Source organism: Silurus meridionalis, chromosome 16 (assembly GCF_014805685.1).
Source record: "Silurus meridionalis isolate SWU-2019-XX chromosome 16, ASM1480568v1, whole genome shotgun sequence".
In the NCBI taxonomy this organism is placed as follows: domain Eukaryota; kingdom Metazoa; phylum Chordata; class Actinopteri; order Siluriformes; family Siluridae; genus Silurus; species Silurus meridionalis.
The window spans coordinates 16,879,454-16,896,953 of NC_060899.1; the positions used below are offsets into that span (position 1 = coordinate 16,879,454).

General features: G+C 44.2%; 3 protein-coding genes across 10 annotated transcripts in view; all 3 read left to right on the forward strand.

The window, feature by feature from the left end:
• LOC124398754 (pleckstrin homology domain-containing family G member 1) overlaps positions 1 to 5,546 on the forward strand; it is a 27,246-nt gene extending 21,700 nt beyond the window's left edge. For 7 of the 8 annotated variants that reach the window (XM_046869075.1, XM_046869070.1, XM_046869076.1 and 4 more), the window contains 8 exons: positions 119 to 149; positions 388 to 465; positions 546 to 581; positions 693 to 715; positions 851 to 1,030; positions 1,136 to 1,255; positions 1,350 to 3,789; positions 3,898 to 5,545. In XM_046869075.1, the coding sequence (XP_046725031.1) occupies positions 119 to 149; positions 388 to 465; positions 546 to 581; positions 693 to 715; positions 851 to 1,030; positions 1,136 to 1,255; positions 1,350 to 3,789; positions 3,898 to 4,823 (3,834 nt within the window). In that variant the 3' untranslated portion in view covers positions 4,824 to 5,545. Of the gene's footprint in view, positions 1 to 118; positions 150 to 387; positions 466 to 545; positions 582 to 692; positions 716 to 850; positions 1,031 to 1,135; positions 1,256 to 1,349; positions 3,790 to 3,897 lie in introns of all 8 variants that reach the window. The other variant, XM_046869073.1, reaches the window with a different exon arrangement.
• Positions 4,903 to 7,323, forward strand: LOC124398614 (spermidine/spermine N(1)-acetyltransferase-like protein 1). The gene is given in 4 exon segments (XM_046868802.1): positions 4,903 to 4,935; positions 5,245 to 5,422; positions 5,425 to 5,615; positions 5,895 to 7,323. Coding segments are annotated over 4 exon segments (654 nt in total). The 3' UTR covers positions 6,147 to 7,323.
• A 2,232-nt stretch (positions 7,324 to 9,555) lies between these two features.
• tcp1 (t-complex 1) lies at positions 9,556 to 15,391 on the forward strand. The gene is made up of 12 exons (XM_046869079.1): positions 9,556 to 9,707; positions 10,382 to 10,467; positions 10,568 to 10,696; positions 11,052 to 11,149; positions 11,502 to 11,612; positions 11,766 to 11,947; positions 12,532 to 12,658; positions 13,077 to 13,252; positions 13,652 to 13,775; positions 13,905 to 14,097; positions 14,363 to 14,526; positions 15,008 to 15,391. Exons 1-12 carry the CDS (start codon positions 9,635 to 9,637, stop codon positions 15,219 to 15,221), a joined length of 1,677 nt encoding a protein of 558 aa, XP_046725035.1. The 5' UTR covers positions 9,556 to 9,634; the 3' UTR covers positions 15,222 to 15,391.
• Positions 15,392 to 17,500: the final 2,109 nt, after the last annotated feature.

Below are 17,500 nucleotides of genomic sequence, written 5' to 3' on the forward strand. Positions count from 1 at the left end.
AGTTTCCAGGCTACAGTCTAATCTTAGCAGTAGACCAATGCATCATTTTAACACTAAATCACTTTGACTCTGAAAATGAAAAGAAATCCAAGATGTTTTCCGGATGTTTATTTTGCAGGCCAAGCAGGCAATTCTGGAAATGGATGTGCGTAAGTGTAACCTTGAACATTCCTGCTTTTGTAGTGATTCAGCAGTTCTACCTGCATTATTCGTTTTGTGGCACCAGTTCTGTAGGCAAACCTCAAAAAACTCTTCTACTGGGGTTCCACTGGTCAGATGTGTAACTGCATGTTCATAAAAATTTGATTGGATGGATGGATGGATGGATGGATGGAAGGAAGGAAGGATGATGTTTTTTTGTAGCATAATGTCTGTTAATCCCTGTAGACCAGTGTAGCCCTGAGGGCCAGAACAGAAACAACCTGAAGGAAGGGCCATCCCCCAGAAGAGCACGCAGGAAGACTGGTATGATTTAAAGGAAGTTAAATAACCAGTTTTCTGCCATTATGAATTCACTCTAAATAACTTTCATCCTCTTTTCTCAGAACCCTTGTCCAAACTGCTCAAAAACAAACATGCAAGTAAGTAGGACATCCAAATGTGGAAGGATCTAAAGCTTATGATTGATATTAATAAATGTATCTTGGCATGAGGCATGTTAATGAGAATTCTATTTCCTCATTTTTTCACAGTATCCAGTCCAGATATACAGAAGGTACGTTCTTTTTCTCTTTTTTGAAACAAGCATAAAAGCATAAAACTAAAGCCTTTGACCAAAAAAAATATATAAATATCAAAAGAAAGGAAGGAAATGTATAAATTTTTTTCTTCTGTATTTATTTTTTTATAGCGAAGCAGTTTTGGTGCAACACTTCTGTCTCCTGTTGTTCACCTGGGCACTATTGGCCGATCGCGCAGCCTTGTTAGCCAATCGCAGGAGTCCCTGGACCCTGGTGATCACGGTGACCACAGTGACATAGATGAGGGTTTACATCCACAGGATGCTGATGATGAAGATGAAAGTGGAATGGTGAGTCTTACCTGTAACCTTCAATCATCAAAACTATTGTTCTTTTTTGGGGGGTGTTGGTGGGAATCCAGATCTAATCTTTTGCAAAACCTTGTGGATGTGTAGGGCTCTGGAGGAAAGCTACGTGTACCTGGAAAGAGCAGCAGGAAAAGGCTAAATGCCCAGGTGTCAGTGGACAGCATCGACCACTGGAAGAATCACAGTCTGGACCATATTGATCTACAGGTGAGTTAAGCACAAGTGATAACCATGTCAAGTAAAACATACACACCATGTCTTTCTGTAATAAAAACATTCATCTCTGGTTCTTCTTTTTCAGACGGCCAAAGAGTCTCTGCAGAAAGAGACGGTGCACACCCCCATCTTAAGGGTGACCTGTCCTCCTGAAACAAGGGCTGATCACTTCTCCCAGTTTCTGGGCACAAGCAGTGGACATTCTGTTCCAAACATATGGGCAGATCACAGAGTGCGTCGAGCCATGTTTCCTACTCGTCAAAAGACTGTCCAAATCGATGACGATGAAGACATTTATCAGATGTTTGTGCCCACTGAGAACGATACAAGTGGGCATGATATTGAAAGCGATCATGATGCGGTTGATGATCATCCTGGACGTCCGTGTAGCTGGCATGTTGAACAGACAAAGTCGGGGCAGTTAGACCTTCCAGCCAATAGGAATAAGGTGTTGCGCAGGGCAAGTAGTGTTGGAGAGCAGCAAAGTGAGCGACAAAGTCCTACAAAAAAAGCTGTCCTTAAAGAGGAAGTACACAATAATACAGAGTCTTCGAGTAACGAGATCTCCGGATCTTCCTCAACTGAACAGCTAACGATTGATGATATTGAGGTTGTTTACGACAACATTAGCTACGAAGAACTGCAGGCCATGGGACTGATTCGGAAGGATCCGGAAGTGAAACCAGCTGTACCTCCACAAATCTTAGTTTCTCCAGTTGAAATTGAGAGCTCATCTGAAAGCAGCAGGTCCTCAGGCCAAGAGGGAGCACCATTTGAACCTGCCAATATGCAGACACCAGAGGATGAGGAAAATGTCTATGATACCATCGTATTCCGTGAACTGCCACCTTCTTTCGCAGAGACAGGAAGAGCAAATGAACATGCAGCCAATCAGGATAATGAGGAATCACCCAAGGCAGACTTTACACTTAGCCAGAACTTAGAAACTGTTGTTTTTGAAGAAAGACCAAATTTAGAATCCAGCAAAGTAGCAAAACGACCCCTTCCTAAGATTCCAACTGTTTCAATTACTGATATGGACATACCGTTAAATTTGGATAAACCTTCTGAGCAGTCAGTGTCTGATCATATGTCAGAGCAAGTTGATGAGATCTGGAACGATCTTGAAAACTACATCAGAAATAATGAGAAGAAAGCAGATAAGCTCCCAGCTGCATTCCCTGTCAATAGACCAGAGTCACCACACAAGAAGTGTGATTCACCAAGTAAAATAGAAAGTTCTTCAGATAAATTACACAACACTCCAACAAAGGCAGTCAAATCTCAGCTAAAATCACAAGACTCCCAAGACAAAACACAAAATCTGCCACGAAAATCTCATCCATCTCCCAACAGAAAATGTAATCCTGCACGGAAAACTAGTGATGCTCATGTCAGAACAGATGGTGTTAAGAAGGTAAAGAAAAGCACATCATCACCCAGTTCTCCAGCCTTCCACCCCATTCCAACATTTAAATTCCCTGTGCTCAGTGTTCCCAAACTTGTGCGAGAACCTACATTTGAGATAGATGAGCCTGAGTCCCCTCCATCTACGCCTCCTGCTACACCTTCTGTTCCACAGGCTTCTAGCCCTGCTCCTCAGACCTCCAGGCCTGCTCCCCAAGTCTCCAGCTGTGCTCCTCAGATCTCCAGCCCTGCTCCCCAAGTCTCCAATCTTGCTCGTCAGACCTCCAGCGATCCTCCCCAAGTCTCCAGCCCTGCTCCTCAGGTCTCTAGCCCTGCTCCTCAGACCTTCTGCCCCATAACCCACATCTCCAGCCCTGCTTCCCAAGTCTCCAGCCCTGCTCCCCAAGTTTCTAGCCCTGCTCCCCACATCTCCAACCCTGCTCCCCAAGTTCAAGTCTTCAGCCAAATATCAAGCCCAGTTTCCCAAGTCCAGGTCTCCAGCCCTATCAGCCAAATATCAAGCCCAGTTTCCCAAGTCCAGGTCTCCAGCCCTATCAGCCAAATATCAAGCCCAGTTTCCCAAGTCCAGGTCTCCAGCCCTATCAGCCAAATATCAAGCCCAGTTTCCCAAGTCCAGGTCTCCAACCCTATCAGCCAAATTTTAAGCCCAGTTTCCCAAGTCCAGGTCTCCAGCTCTATTCCAGAAATCCAAATCTCCAGCCCTGAACCCCCACCTGGCACAGTAAAGAGTATCCGGAACAAATTAGCCAGGCTTAGTAGTGGAAGCTTTCGGATAGACGATGAGGATATACCAACATCAAAAGAACCTGAGCTACAAACATTATTCTGTGGTCTAGACCCCTCATTTCTTCCTCTGGCATCCTCTGGACTTCTCATAGGTGGAGATGCTGGAGATCAGCTGCTGGATTTAGGGGAAAAAGGTCGAAACAGGGTTTTCCTTATGGCTAGACAATACAGTCAGAAGATCAAGAAGGCTAACCAACTGTTGAAGATGAAGAGCATGGACCATGAGCCCAGCTGCACAAGACTCAGGACAAACAAGGCAAAAGATTTAGCTGCGATTTTGGAAGAAAAGAAGCAAGGAGGAGCAGCTATAGGTGAGCTACAAGTATAAACTAGAAAAAAATGTGTATAGTTTGTCAATTATTTACAGAGGCTTTTAATCTGTTTGTTTTTCTCTCTTTCATCTTCTTGGATTTTCCCAGGAGCACGGATAGCTGAATATTCCCACTTATACGAGCAGGTGATGTTCAAGGAGCCTCCTACTACTACTCCAGTGCTCAAATCTTCAGTCAGTGTTTCAGGACCTCACCCATTTTCCTCACGCTCTGGCTTGGCTTCCTCTCCATCCCTGCCTGAGAGCGCCTTCCCAGAGACGGACTGGTTGAACTGCACCTACAGCAATGGTGAACTTGCTGGCTTTGTGTCTTGGCCTGCTGAAGTCGGAGGGGGTTCGTCCCCTCAACCACAAATGACCCCTGCAATGTCTGTCCCTGCACTGAAGAACCTTCCGCCACCTCCAAGCGCTCCAGCCAATCAGCGCTGGAGTACCTGTGTGTCTCCAGCCAGCAAAGATGATTCTGAGCACATCTACAGCACCCTGGGGGAGCGCAGTGTTAAAGCTCCACCCTACAGCCGCTGTCAGTCCTCGTCCTCATTGGCTGAGCATCAGGAGAAAGAAAACAGTGGGAATATGGGTAATTTGGGACACACCACCAGTCATTCAGGGGGGACTGTGATGTCAGGATGTGGTCTCGGTCCTCGACAGCACAGTCTTCCTGAGTGTCCTACCCAAGTGACCTCTGACCTTTCCCTGTCATGTGACCTCACACTTAGGGACTCTCAAAAAGTACTAGTGTTAAACAGACATTCAAATCAGAACGCGATCAGTGCCACGCAGAACTACCTGGCCAACTTCAAAGACGACGACGACGACGACGACTATGTCGAAATCCGCTCCGAGGACGAGAGTGATCGCATGGAAAAGGGCTACACCTCAAGCCCAGATCCAGCTCTGCACGGCTACACCCGGAGTGACCCAGATGAGGGTCAGCAAGCACTCAATCAGCCCAAAATTGTCCAGTCGCTGCGGGAGAAGTTCCAGTGTCTCGGTTCCAGCAGCTTTGCATAATCGACTGGACAACGCGACTACCGACGTGCACCGAGTGCTGAAATAAAAGCAAATGAGCAGATGGAAAAAATTTTACACAATGCAAAGCACGTTTACGGATTACACGATTACGGTGATAAAATGATGACCATGCAGTTAAACAGGTTTCACATCACAGCTTCAGTGGATCTCAATCCTACACTTTATGCACTACATCACAAATCACCTTTCATTTCTATAATCACTCGTAATGCACTAAACAACGTTTGCCATAGAAATAGTTTCTGATCAAAATTTTACTATTTAAATTCTTTTTTAACACGGTATTGATTTTGAATTGAACTCCCACGATTGGGCTGAAGACCATCTCTCAGGCTGAAGGTCTGTCAGGCTGAAGGTCTCTCAGGCTGAAGGTCTAACAGTGGATTTTTTTTTGTGTTAGTTTTTAATCAGATTTCCTTTTCGGGGCGTTAGGTCTCCATTCCCACTTTCACTTATTCACTTATTTGTCCACTCTTTAGGTGCTTCCATTTGTTCAGTGTCGCCTTTCCAGCCTCACCTTTCCCAGCCTCACCTTTCCCAACCTATCCTTTCCCAGCCTCACCTTTCCCAGCCTCACCTTTCCAGCCTCACCTTTCCCAGCCTCACCTTTCCCAGCCTCTCCTTTCCCAGCCTCACCTTTCCCAGCCTCTCCTTTCCCAGCCTCACCCTTCCCAGCCTCTCCTTTCCCAGCCTCACCCTTCCCAGCCTCACCTTTCCCAGCCTCTCCTTTCCCAGCCTCACCCTTCCCAGCCTCACCTTTCCCAGCCTCTCCTTTCCTAGCCTCACCTTTCCCAGCCTCTCCTTTCCCAGCTTCACCTTTCCCAGCCTCTCCTTTCCCAGCCTCTCCTTTCCCAGCCTCACCTTTCCCAGCCTCTCCTTTCCCAGCTTCTCCTTTCCCAGCCTCTCCTTTCCCAGCCTCACCCTTCCCAGCCTCTCCTTTCCCAGCCTCTCCTTTCCCAGCCTCACCCTTCCCAGCCTCACCTTTCCCAGCCTCTCCTTTCCCAGCCTCACCCTTCCCAGCCTCACCTTTCCCAGCCTCTCCTTTCCTAGCCTCACCTTTCCCAGCCTCTCCTTTCCCAGCTTCACCTTTCCCAGCCTCTCCTTTCCCAGCCTCTCCTTTCCCAGCTTCACCTTTCCCAGCCTCTCCTTTCCCAGCTTCACCTTTCCCAGCCTCTCCTTTCCCAGCCTCTCCTTTCCCAGCCTCACCTTTCCCAGCTTCACCTTTCCCAGCCTCTCCTTTCCCAGCCTCTCCTTTCCCAGCCTCACCTTTCCCAGCCTCACCTTTCCCAAACCGTGACTTAGACACAATTTTGTGTAGAATTTGAAGAATTAAAACGCATTTGCTCGTAATATCATGAACATAACACACGATGTGCGAACAATAAATCCACTGGTGTGTGTGTGTGTGATGGATCAGGCTGCTTCTACATTTACCACCTGATACAAAATAGATGAATGTCCACCGTCACTGGTTACGTCTGCATGACTGTTTGTTCTCAAAGGCCAAAAATACACATCTCTTTTACTTGGAATCAATAGGAATCTATATATTCTGTATATAAGTCATAGATATATTTTAGATAGTTGGAAGCGGAGGCTTAGCCGTGCTCACTGTTGATTGGATAAAGTGTTTATTTTCTTGATACATTTTTGTTCGCCTGAGATTGTAACTATAGAGCTGATTACTGCAGTAAGCAACACAAATATATTTAGTGTAATAAATAAATAAATAAACCAATAAGACATAATTTAAGGCTCATTTTTAATCCGCACTGAGAGGAGCAGGTTCGCTAACAGGTTACCTTCAGGTTCACAGTAGGATCAGGTGTTTATTTCATTTAAATTTCTCTGGTTTAGTTTGTGGTCACTTTCAGTGTGAACATCACAGCATTTTCATCACAGGTTAAAACGCTGCATCATCACCGACACGTCACTCATCACCCAGTCAGGACTTTTTCTTTATTTATTTCCTTTTCATTAGCGTCCTGTTTATATCGTCTCAGTCTCACACAGCGATATTTATTAATTATCTAGAGTTGGCATTTTGCAATAATTTGGTTTAAGTTGTTTACTGTGACTGTTAAATCTCTTCCCCATGAGCACTGAGCAAGAACATCATCCTTCTGCTACAAAGACATTCAGCTCTCATCATTCACTATATTCATTGTTCAATAGCAATCAAACAAATTGGCTGGAAATATGAATGAAGTATGTTTATAAATTCTGTGTTCCTCTTTTTTTTATTTGTACATGTTTCACTGGGGATCATTCGTTCATCTGGTTTGCACTTTTACATTTTTTTTATTGTCGTTTTTTATTTGTTAAGATGTAAATTTTAGGATTATGTCATTGTATTGCCATAGATTTGCTCTGTCTTCATTTTAAATTAAATGTACTGTATGTTTTTATAAAAATGCCTAGTTGTAACTGCTCAAGGAAACTGAAGTATCAGAGGCAATAAATAAAAGTTGACTTCAGAGTTGTTTGTGGGAATCAGTGCTTTACTCCAGTGCAGCTCCCAGTGGGCTGCGATTTCCATTACACAACAGCGTTCCTGTGAGAAACTCATTCCAGACCTGGATGCAAAAGGAGCAGGTTCATCAAATATTTCATAAACGTAATAAGAAAACCGTGTACAATCTAGAAATAAACAATCTTCAAGCAAAACCCTGGAAGTATACTTCTGTCATGATCAGGTTTTTCAGCCAAAATACCTTTTTTACTACCCTCAGACTCAGAAACTAGATTAATATAAATTATTATTATTATTATTATTATTATATTGGTGTTAATATTATATTAACACATGTTAGAAAAGAGGAAGACCGAGGAGGGGGTTTATGGATGTGGTGAAGACATGCAGGTAGAGGACAGGGAGTATGGAGACGGATGAAAAAAGAAACAGAGGTCAGCAGATAAGATGATGCCACAGAATTTACAATTAGCAAACGAGCTCCATGTGACCTGCAGGAACCAGTGTGGCGGCACTGACCGGCTCTATGATCACGAAACAAGAACTAGAAAAGCTTTTGGCGACACCTAGTGTTCACTATCAGAACATAACGAATATAAGTGTATTAGTGCAATGAAATCACTTTATATTAATGTTCTCGAAGTGTGTGGAATAAAGACATAACAGCTGAGGCGCAACGAACGGCAGCATTTATATACTATTTTCTTCATTAATCTTCATTTATGATGATCTCTATTAAACAATAAAGTTCATATACTCAAAGCAACTACAAACAAAAATGTGGTCATTAATAGAATTAAAACCATCATACTGATGTGCTTTATAACACCGTCATAAGTGTTGCACAAGTCAGTCACTCTTAGTGTCGGTCTCATCGCTGGATATGCTGTGTGTTCAGGAGACCAAGTGGAGAGGGAGTAAGACCAGGAACATTGTAGATGTTTAAACTGTTCTATCATGGTGTGGATGGAAAGAGTGAGAGTGGAGGAAGGTGCACACAGGTGGACTATGTTCTATGTAGGAGATGCAAACTGAAGGAGATTGGAGACTGTAAGGTGTTGGCAGGGGACAGTGTAGCTAGACTGCATCGGATGGTGGTCTGTAGGATGGTTTTGGAGGTGAAGAAGAAAAGAAGGAGAGTGAGGACTGAAAGAACAATAAGATGGTGGAAACTGAAGGAGGAAGACTGTAGTGTGAGATTCAGGGAAGAGGTCAGACAGGAGCTCGGTGGTGGTGAAGAGGTTCTTCTCTTCACCACCACCGACAGACAGACTGGTTCAAGGTGGAGGTTGGACTGCATCAAGGATCGGCTCTGAGCCCTTTCCTGTTTGCAGTGGAGGGGTGCGGTTGCAGGGAGAAGAGGTGGAGAAGGTGGAGGAGTTCAGGTACCTGGGGTCAACAGTGTAGAGTAATGGAGAGTGTGTTAGAGAAGTGAAGAAAAGAGTGCAGGCAGGGTGGAGTGGGTGGAGAAGAGTGATAGCAGGAGTGATTTGTGATAGAAGAGTATCTGTGAGAGTGAAAGGGAAAGTTTATAGGACTGTGGTGAGACCTGAGATGTTGTATGGATTAGAGACAGTGGCATTGAGTAAAAGGCAGGAGGTGGAGCTGGAGGTAGCAGAGCTGAAGATGTTGAGGCTTTTGTTGGAAGTGACGACGATGGACGGGATTAGAAATGAGTTTATTAGAGGGACAGCACATGTAAGAGGATGTAGGAGAATGCTGAGGATGGAGCCACCAGAAGAAGGAAAAGAGGAAGACCAAGGAGGAGGTTTATGGATGTGGTGAGGGAAGACATGCAGGTAGTTGGTGTGAAAAAGGCAGATGTAGAGGACAGGGGGGTATGGGCTGATCTTTGTAACGGATGATCCACTGTGGCGACCAATAATGGGGGCAGCGGAAAGAAGAGGAAGTAGAAGAAGAGGAAGAAGAAGAAGAGAAGAAACAGACATATTGTATAAAGGGTTTTATCTATAAACCAATCCACTAGAGGCGCTATTGAGCTGTAAATCATATCGACATCAAAATGACGTATCTCGGGTTTTAATGGGAAATGTAGTTTTTTTTTGTACGTACCGGGCGCGTGATAAATCATATCCCTTGGCAGAAATAAAAAATAAAGAAGCATTATTAAACCGCGTACCTATCTTTTTATTGTGTGTTACGTGTGTTAGTTTAAATTTTATACACCAGTTAGATGTTAATGTAAGATATTTTTGTGATCAGTCTCGAATGATCTCGAACCTTCCAGGAAACGCTACTTCCGGTTAGCCCTTACCCATAATGCACCGCGGCCCTTTCTTTCTTTTCTCAGATCAACATGGCGGGTCTGGATGGTCCGTTAAACGTGCTGGGGCAGAGGAGTACCGGCGAGTCCGTGCGGACACAAAACGGTAAATTTGAACCCCACTGAGTGGAGAAATGATCATATATAAGTCAGTAATTCTCCTGAGTATGAGTTATTAGTAATTAAATGAAAGTCTGTTAGCTTTATGCTAGCTGAGCGGGTCGCGTGTGGCCTCACATGCGGTGTGGTACCGGAGGAGTGGCGGAGTGTTCCGCCGGATTAAACCGCGGATCGTAGGCACGCACGCTCTTATTTATTTACTTATTTATTTATTTACTTATTTATTTATTTACTTAGTTATTTATTTAGTCGTTATTTAATTGGTCAGTTAAACTCGGTGATTTTCGGCTACGCAGCTGCTCATTTATATTCATATTCAGGTTTATAAGAAATATAGATTTTATCATTAGTTCAGAATGTAATGATAGTTGTGTGTTGTGACCTGATAAAGGAGGAGGATGAACAGAACACTGCAGGTGGACGAGAGGAAGACTGTAATACACAATAAGATGGAGGATCTACTGTATAATATGGATCATACACTGATTGGCAGGAGAATGTTGCCTTTGTATGATCTTTTGACATTAAGTTCTATAGATCTCTGTTTTAAATGAGGTTTTTGCAGGTGTAGATGTGAACCTGTGATTAATAAGATTAGATGTTTCTGCTCGTGGGAAGGTTCTTGCTGTTGCAGGAGTTAAATCAGTGTTTATGTTGCAGTGATGGCAGCGTCGTCCATCGCCAACATCGTGAAGAGCTCGCTGGGTCCTGTGGGACTCGACAAGATGCTGGTGGATGATATCGGAGTGAGTGTTCAGTCTTACGATCAGACGCTGTAGTAATGATGACCGTAACCCTGCACACGTGCTCTTTGGCTAATTTCACAGGCAAACTTTTTTTTTCCAGGACGTAACCATTACTAACGATGGTGCCACCATCCTGAAGCTGCTGGAGGTGGAACATCCTGCTGCAAAGGTCCTGTGTGAACTGGCAGAGCTGCAGGACAAAGAGGTCGGGGACGGGACCACGTCGGTGGTAAGACGCGCTCTCGGGGGTGCACTCTGTGTGTGTGTGTGTGTGTGTGTGTGTGTGTTGGAGTCTGGTTTGGGATGTGGATGTGTGTATGATGAGACTGATCCAGTGCATGTGTACGTCCTGTGTTAGTACCACCCCCTGTCACTGATCGGTGGGCGTGGCTATGCTAACAGGACAGAGGAAGTGTATCAGAGTCTGAAGTGGCTGCAGCGTCTCCTGCTGTCTCTATATGAACTGATACAACATTCATCACGTCCACACTGCAATTCATCACTAACAGCATTCATCTGTGTGTGTGTGTGTGTGTGTGTGTGTGTGTGTGTGTGTGTGTGTGTGTGTGTGTGTGTGTGTGTAGGTGATCATAGCTGCTGAGTTGTTGAAGAGTGCAGATGAACTGGTGAAGCAGAAGATCCACCCCACCTCCATCATCAGTGGGTACAGACTCGCCTGCAAGTAAGAACACGTCTTTTCTCATCCTCACAATTTTTCTTTCTATTTTCCTCGTATTTTCTTTTTTGTTGTTGTTCCTGCATGTCCTCACCGCTTTCCTGTCACTTGTTTCCCTTCTGAATTCCTACTTTTTCATGTAATTTTATTTTTTTGGTTGATTTTTTTATTAAATTTTTCTTTTTAATATTTTGTGCTTTTTTTTAAATCTTAATTTCCTTTAATTATTTTTCTGTGTGTATTTATTGAAACATTTAGCCATTTTTTCCTTTTTTTCACTTTATACTTTGTTTTTAATGTAGTTTACATTTGTCATGAATATATTTTCTCTCTCTGTGTGTGTGTGTGTGTGTTTCAGGGAGGCGGTGCGTTACATTAATGAGAATCTAACCATCGGAACAGATGATTTGGGCCGAGAGTGTTTGGTCAATGCTGCTAAGACCTCCATGTCTTCCAAGATTATCGGAGTGTATCCTCTCTGCTCTGCGGGCACACATCTCTCACACACACACACACACACACACACACACACAGCCAGAGTGTACTAAACATTAATCGATGTTAGTGTGCTGATGTGCGAGTGCTGTGAGACCTGTTTGACCCTTGACCCCTGACCCTTCAGTGATGCGAATTTCTTTGCTGACATGGTGGTGGACGCTGCTTTAGCAGTGAAGTTTGTGGATGCCAAAGGCGTGGCTCGTTACCCAATCAACTCCGTGAACGTGCTGAAGGCTCATGGACGCAGCCAGAAGGAGAGCATCCTCGTCAACGGTTATGCCCTTAACTGCACCGTCGGCTCACAGGGTACGTCACCGCCACCATCAACACCACCATCAAAACCATCGCCTCGAGTGTGTTCCCATTTTAATTGCTGTCACACTGCCTGTGTGTGTGCAGTTATACGTGTGGGGTAAAGCAGAGCTGACCCTGTTCCTCATACGCACACACACACACACAGTCACATGTGTGTTTGTGTTGTGATCAGTGTCGTACACACTCCTGTTCATTAACCTGTTTAATTCTGTTAAAATCACTGATTTAGACGAGGAAATAATTGAGATGCCCCTCCCCCTCAGTGAGCACTGGTGCACATGCTCAGGTGGTCCTGCTCTGAGTAATGTGGTGAAATACATTGTTTACATAAATTTATTATTAGCAGTGTGATCAGATCAGAGCAGTGTCAGGAGCGTCAGGTGGAACCTGAGCAGAAACGGTTCCAAATGATAACTTGATATGTTCAGAACCATTGGAAGATGCAGAGGAACTCTAGAGGAACCGTGTAAGACGGTAGTGAGCACATCAGGATCCAGTGTGTAGTGGAATTTTTCATGTGATTTTGTGTGTGTGTGTGTGTGTGTGTGTGTGTGTGTGTGTGTGTGTGTGTGTAGGGATGGTGAAGAGGGTACAGAATGCCAAGATTGCATGTCTGGACTTCAGCCTGCAGAAAACCAAGATGAAGTTGGGAGTGCAAGTTGTCATCAACGACCCAGAGAAACTCGACCAGATCAGACAGAGGTGTGTGTCAGAGAGGGTAAACAGACATGTTAAGGGGGGTGTGTGTGTGTGTGTGTAAACAGACATGTAGGGGGGGGTGTGCTCCCATTTCAATTGCTGCCACACTGACTGTGTGTGTGTGTGGTTATACGCGTGGGATAAATCATAGTCGACTCAAGGCCATGTGCAGACACACATTAGTGTTTGTTGTGTCTTTGTGTCCTACACACACTTTTTAAAAAATGTATTTATTTGATTATATATATATCACCAAATACTTTTTCAGCTTGTGTGATAAGTGATCAATCATACAGGAAATAAAATAGACTTTTCCAGGAAATGGATTTAATTTTTTAATAAAATGTATATAATTGTGCGTGCGTGTGTGTGCGCGTGTGTGTGCGCGTGTGTGTGTGTGTGTGTGATTTCTCCCTTTCAGAGAGTCAGACATCACTAAGGAGCGCATCCAGAAGATCTTGTCTGCGGGGGCGACTGTTGTCCTGACGACCGGGGGAATTGATGACATGTGTCTGAAGTACTTTGTGGACGCCGGCGCGATGGCAGTGCGCCGTGTGCTGAAGAGAGACCTTAAACGCATCGCCAAGGCAACTGGAGGTAAGCCACGCCCACTCAGAAAATGATTGTTAATCCTTTTTCAAAAAAATGTAATTAAATGATTTCAAACATGTTAAATATTTTACTTTCCCTATTTAATCTTGTCTTTTACTAGCAAATTCTTTCCTTCCTTATAATTAATGTATTAAAATAGTTTTCACCTGTACTTTTATTCAGCAGTCGATGCTTTTAGAGAATAAGTGTGGGAGTTTTTTATTATTGGAATTATTCCCAAGAAGTGAAACTGTGTGTGTGTGTGTGTGTGTGTGTGTGTGTGTGTGTGTGATGTCTTTGAGTTTTATATATTATAAAAACTTTTTAGGTGACTAGTTTTAAAATGATTAGTTTCACCTTGTAGGCCATATATAAGGTTTTATTCATTTATTTATTTTCCTGCAGCTTCGATCTGCATGTCTCTGTCCAACCTGGAGGGGGAGGAGTCATTCGAGGCGGCCATGTTGGGTCAGGCAGAGGAAGTCGTGCAGGAAAGGGTGTGTGATGATGAACTCATCCTAATCAAGAAGTACGTTAAGAGTCTTTTTTTTTTAAGAGTCTAGTTTTATTTATGCCACTCACACACACACACACACACACACACACACACACTCACTATATTTATTTGACCGCTAACCTCTTTTCCTGTGTTTGTTAGTACGAAGGCTCGTACCTCGGCCTCCATAATCCTGCGTGGAGCGAGCGACTTCATGTGTGATGAGATGGAGCGCTCGCTGCATGATGCTCTGTGTGTGGTGAAGAGGGTGCTAGAGTCCAAGTCTGTTGTTCCAGGAGGGGGCGCTGTGGAGGCAGCTTTGTCCATATACCTGGAGAACTACGCCACCAGCATGGTGAGTATCAAACTTCACCCCACGCACGCATTGTGTACTTTTAACTCATGGACTGGTCATTTCTCTCTTCAGTGTTTTCATCGGACTGTTTTGTCTGATCTTTGTATCTAAATATTTATATTCAGATAAGTCTCCATGGTTACACTGCAAACAGAAACATGTTTGGGTTTGACAGTGGGAATAAGGTGTGTGTGTGTGTGTGTGTGTGTGTGTGTGTGTGTGTGTGTGTGTGTGTGTGTGTGTGTGTGTGTGTGTGTGTGTGTAGGGCTCACGGGAGCAGCTGGCTATTGCAGAGTTTGCTCGTTCGTTGCTAGTCATCCCTAAAACGTTGGCGGTGAACGCAGCACAGGACTCCACTGATCTGGTGGCCAAACTGAGAGCTTTCCACAATGAAGCTCAGGTCAACCCTGAACGCAAAAACCTCAAGTGGTGAGTCACATTCCCTGACCTGTCCATCCCTCTCTGTGTGTGTGTGTGTGTGTGTGTGTGTGTGTGCACACTGTAATAGAACCGTTTGACTTTTTGAATCAATTATTTTTTTATTATTAAAGAGAACAGAATTAAACAATAATGTACATAATTACTGGTATTCATATGATCTAATTCTCACAGAATTAAATAACTAAACTGTAACTCAGCATCAGTGAGCTGGGGTTTAAACCTCATTCATTATAGTACAAAAAGATTCTTACAGAGAGGATTGAACCAACGTTTTAATGGATACCAGAAAGAGTGTGTGTGTGTGTGTGTGTGTGTGTGTTTTTTATCCTTGTTTGGACCGGCACTGATTTTAAACGGCTCTGTGCATGTGTGACGTGTTTGGAATGCACTTCTGCAATTTGAAAACTAAACAGATGTGTGTGTGTGTGTGTGTGTGTGTGTGTGCGTGTGTGCGCGCGTGCGTGTGCAGGATCGGTTTGGACCTGGTGAACGGAAAACCGAGGGATAATAAGCAGGCGGGTGTGTATGAGCCCACGATGGTCAAGACCAAGAGTCTGAAATTCGCTACAGAGGCGGCAATTACCATCCTGCGTATCGACGACCTCATCAAACTCTTCCCAGAGCCGAAAGAGGGCGGGCCTTCATACCAGGATGCCGTCCAGTCAGGATCACTGGAGGAGTAAAGCTCCACCCACTCCATATTTATTAATATTCCGTAATGTTGTAGCGGGTGTAGCTTAGCCACGCACTTAGCTCGTATTTGTAATACGACTTGCTGATTAATGACCTGTAATGACCTGTAATTCACCTTCTCTCATCTGTTCACAAAAATAAACAGGAAGTGTACAACTGATGTTTTCACATAAATTCATGAGTCTCCTTAAACAGAAGCTCTGCCCCTGTCCACAAATCAAATCATTTAAGAGCCACATTAATGCAAATCATCTTTAGACCGGATTATGTTCACGACCGTACCGAGTAAAATAAACTGTTTCCTGAATGTGTTAGAACAGTGACAGTCGCGTACGTAGAACTTTGCTGCTGCTGTGTTCAGAAGAATTTAGAATAGAATAAAGAAATGCAGTGAAGAACCAAGGGCACTATACACACTTCTTACAGTCATGTGTAGTGTGGGCGTGGCTTAAATCAAAGGTTTGAGGTTCACATTACAGCAGGACTCGCAGTTTCAGCACCAAAGTGAAGAAGCACCTTCAGACCTGGGGCTGATGGACTCTGTTTGGAATTAAATGGAATATTGTAATGAAATTAGTTCTTCACCTGGGTGAAGTCGCGTCAGTCGAGATGTTGCTGTCGCTCGACTCTGTAGTCAGTCTGAAGCACATCTCGAAGTGGATCCAAAGGCAGATCTGGGCGAGTTTCGACGGTGTGATTCTCACAGCATAGTGTGTGTGTGTGTGTGTGTCCCATCTCCTCTCATGCTCCTGTGTCCACCCCGATCACTTTCCTCCTCAGCGTCCCCTCGTCCTTCACAGGAGACTTCCGGAGTCTCACCTACACTCCAGCACCGCTCGAGCCTTTGAGTGTGTCCCAGTGCTGGTACATCAGAACTCCAGATTCCTGCATCACTGAGCAGAACCTGTACACCACCTTCCCCTTGTGGTCATCGTCAAAACCGGAGAAGTGGGAAAACCGGGACCAAACCTAAATCCACGGGCTTCATCCAGAGACTGAGCTCCAGGAGGCGTAGTCGTAATCCAGAGTCACCTCGTTCCCCACGTCGGACGAATCTCCTCCTGCAGGATCTTTCTTCAACTTCCTGGTGCACACGTGTGCTGTTTTCTTCACAGCAGTTCTCCTCGACGTGGAAATGGAGAACAGGAACTCATCCAGGAACTGTGTGGTTCTCAGAGTTCCCTAAAAGTTTATGGAACGCTGGAGGAAACTCGCCTCGCCTGCTGAGGAGAACTGACCTTCAACTCAGACTGCAGTCTGTTTACCAATAAATACATAAACAGACGAGATGAAAGGGAGAACATCATGCTCATCTCTGTGTGTGTGTGTGTGTGTGTGTGTGTGTGTGTGTGTGTGTGTGTGTGTTGATGTGCAGTCTAGTGTGATTTTTAAATGAATTTAAATACAATAAATATTTCACACGTGGAAAACAAGATCTTTAACCATCTAATGGAACGGAAACACACGTGACATCACAACAATGCAATCTGGGATTGCAGTCAAATGAAAACAGAAACGTGTGAATCAAAAGAGCGATTCTAGAAGAGAATCGGTTCGGTCCTTCTGAATCGACTCTTTGCGAATGACTTGCAAATCCCGAGCGGGTGAATCCACAGGAGTTCCTTATCCACACACACACACACACACACACCCACCGAGCATAAATATATTTATAAATGTTCTTATTTTCATTGACAAAGAAATTTTCCACACTGATATTTGTCTCCCACACGTGTGTGAGAAACGTCTCTTTCCTGCTGTTATTTCAGTAATCACACTGAACTGCTACTTCATGTCAGATTTCCTCACACAGCCTGCATTCTTCTCTAATTCACTCATAAAGGAATAGAGCATAAAGCACTTATCTCTATACTTTATCTTCATATTTTATTCTCCATCTCTTTTTTCACTCTTTATATAATCTGCTCTGTGCTGCATCATGCATGGGCCAGAAATAAAACCTGAGCAGCTTCTCTTCACTCGATCGTAAAATGGCTCAACCTTAGTGAAAACCCCATCATTACATCCATCTGTGAGGAATGAACCATGTGGAGAACATCCAGGACAAACCCGTGTGTTCATGTGAGAGTTATGAGGGGCACCAAAGGGGCTTCATTTTACTGTTATTGTTAATTGATTGTCTTTTTTTAATTAATAATTTGTCTCCTGGAATCTGTCTGAATGTCTCTTTTTCTCAAATCCAGCAGCATGGAGAGTTTACAATCGCAGCTCTGATGGAGCAGTGGGTTAAAGGGTCAATGTGTCTATT

Coding starts and splice junctions, on each gene's coding strand:
- tcp1 (XM_046869079.1), top strand. CDS start 9,635: ATGGCGGGTCTGGATGGTCCGTTAAACGTGCTGGGGCAGAGGAGTACC. Junction 11,150..11,501: donor GGGTACAGACTCGCCTGCAA/GTAAGAACACGT, acceptor TGTGTGTTTCAG/GGAGGCGGTGCGTTACATTA. Junction 14,098..14,362: donor AGAACTACGCCACCAGCATG/GTGAGTATCAAA, acceptor GTGTGTGTGTAG/GGCTCACGGGAGCAGCTGGC.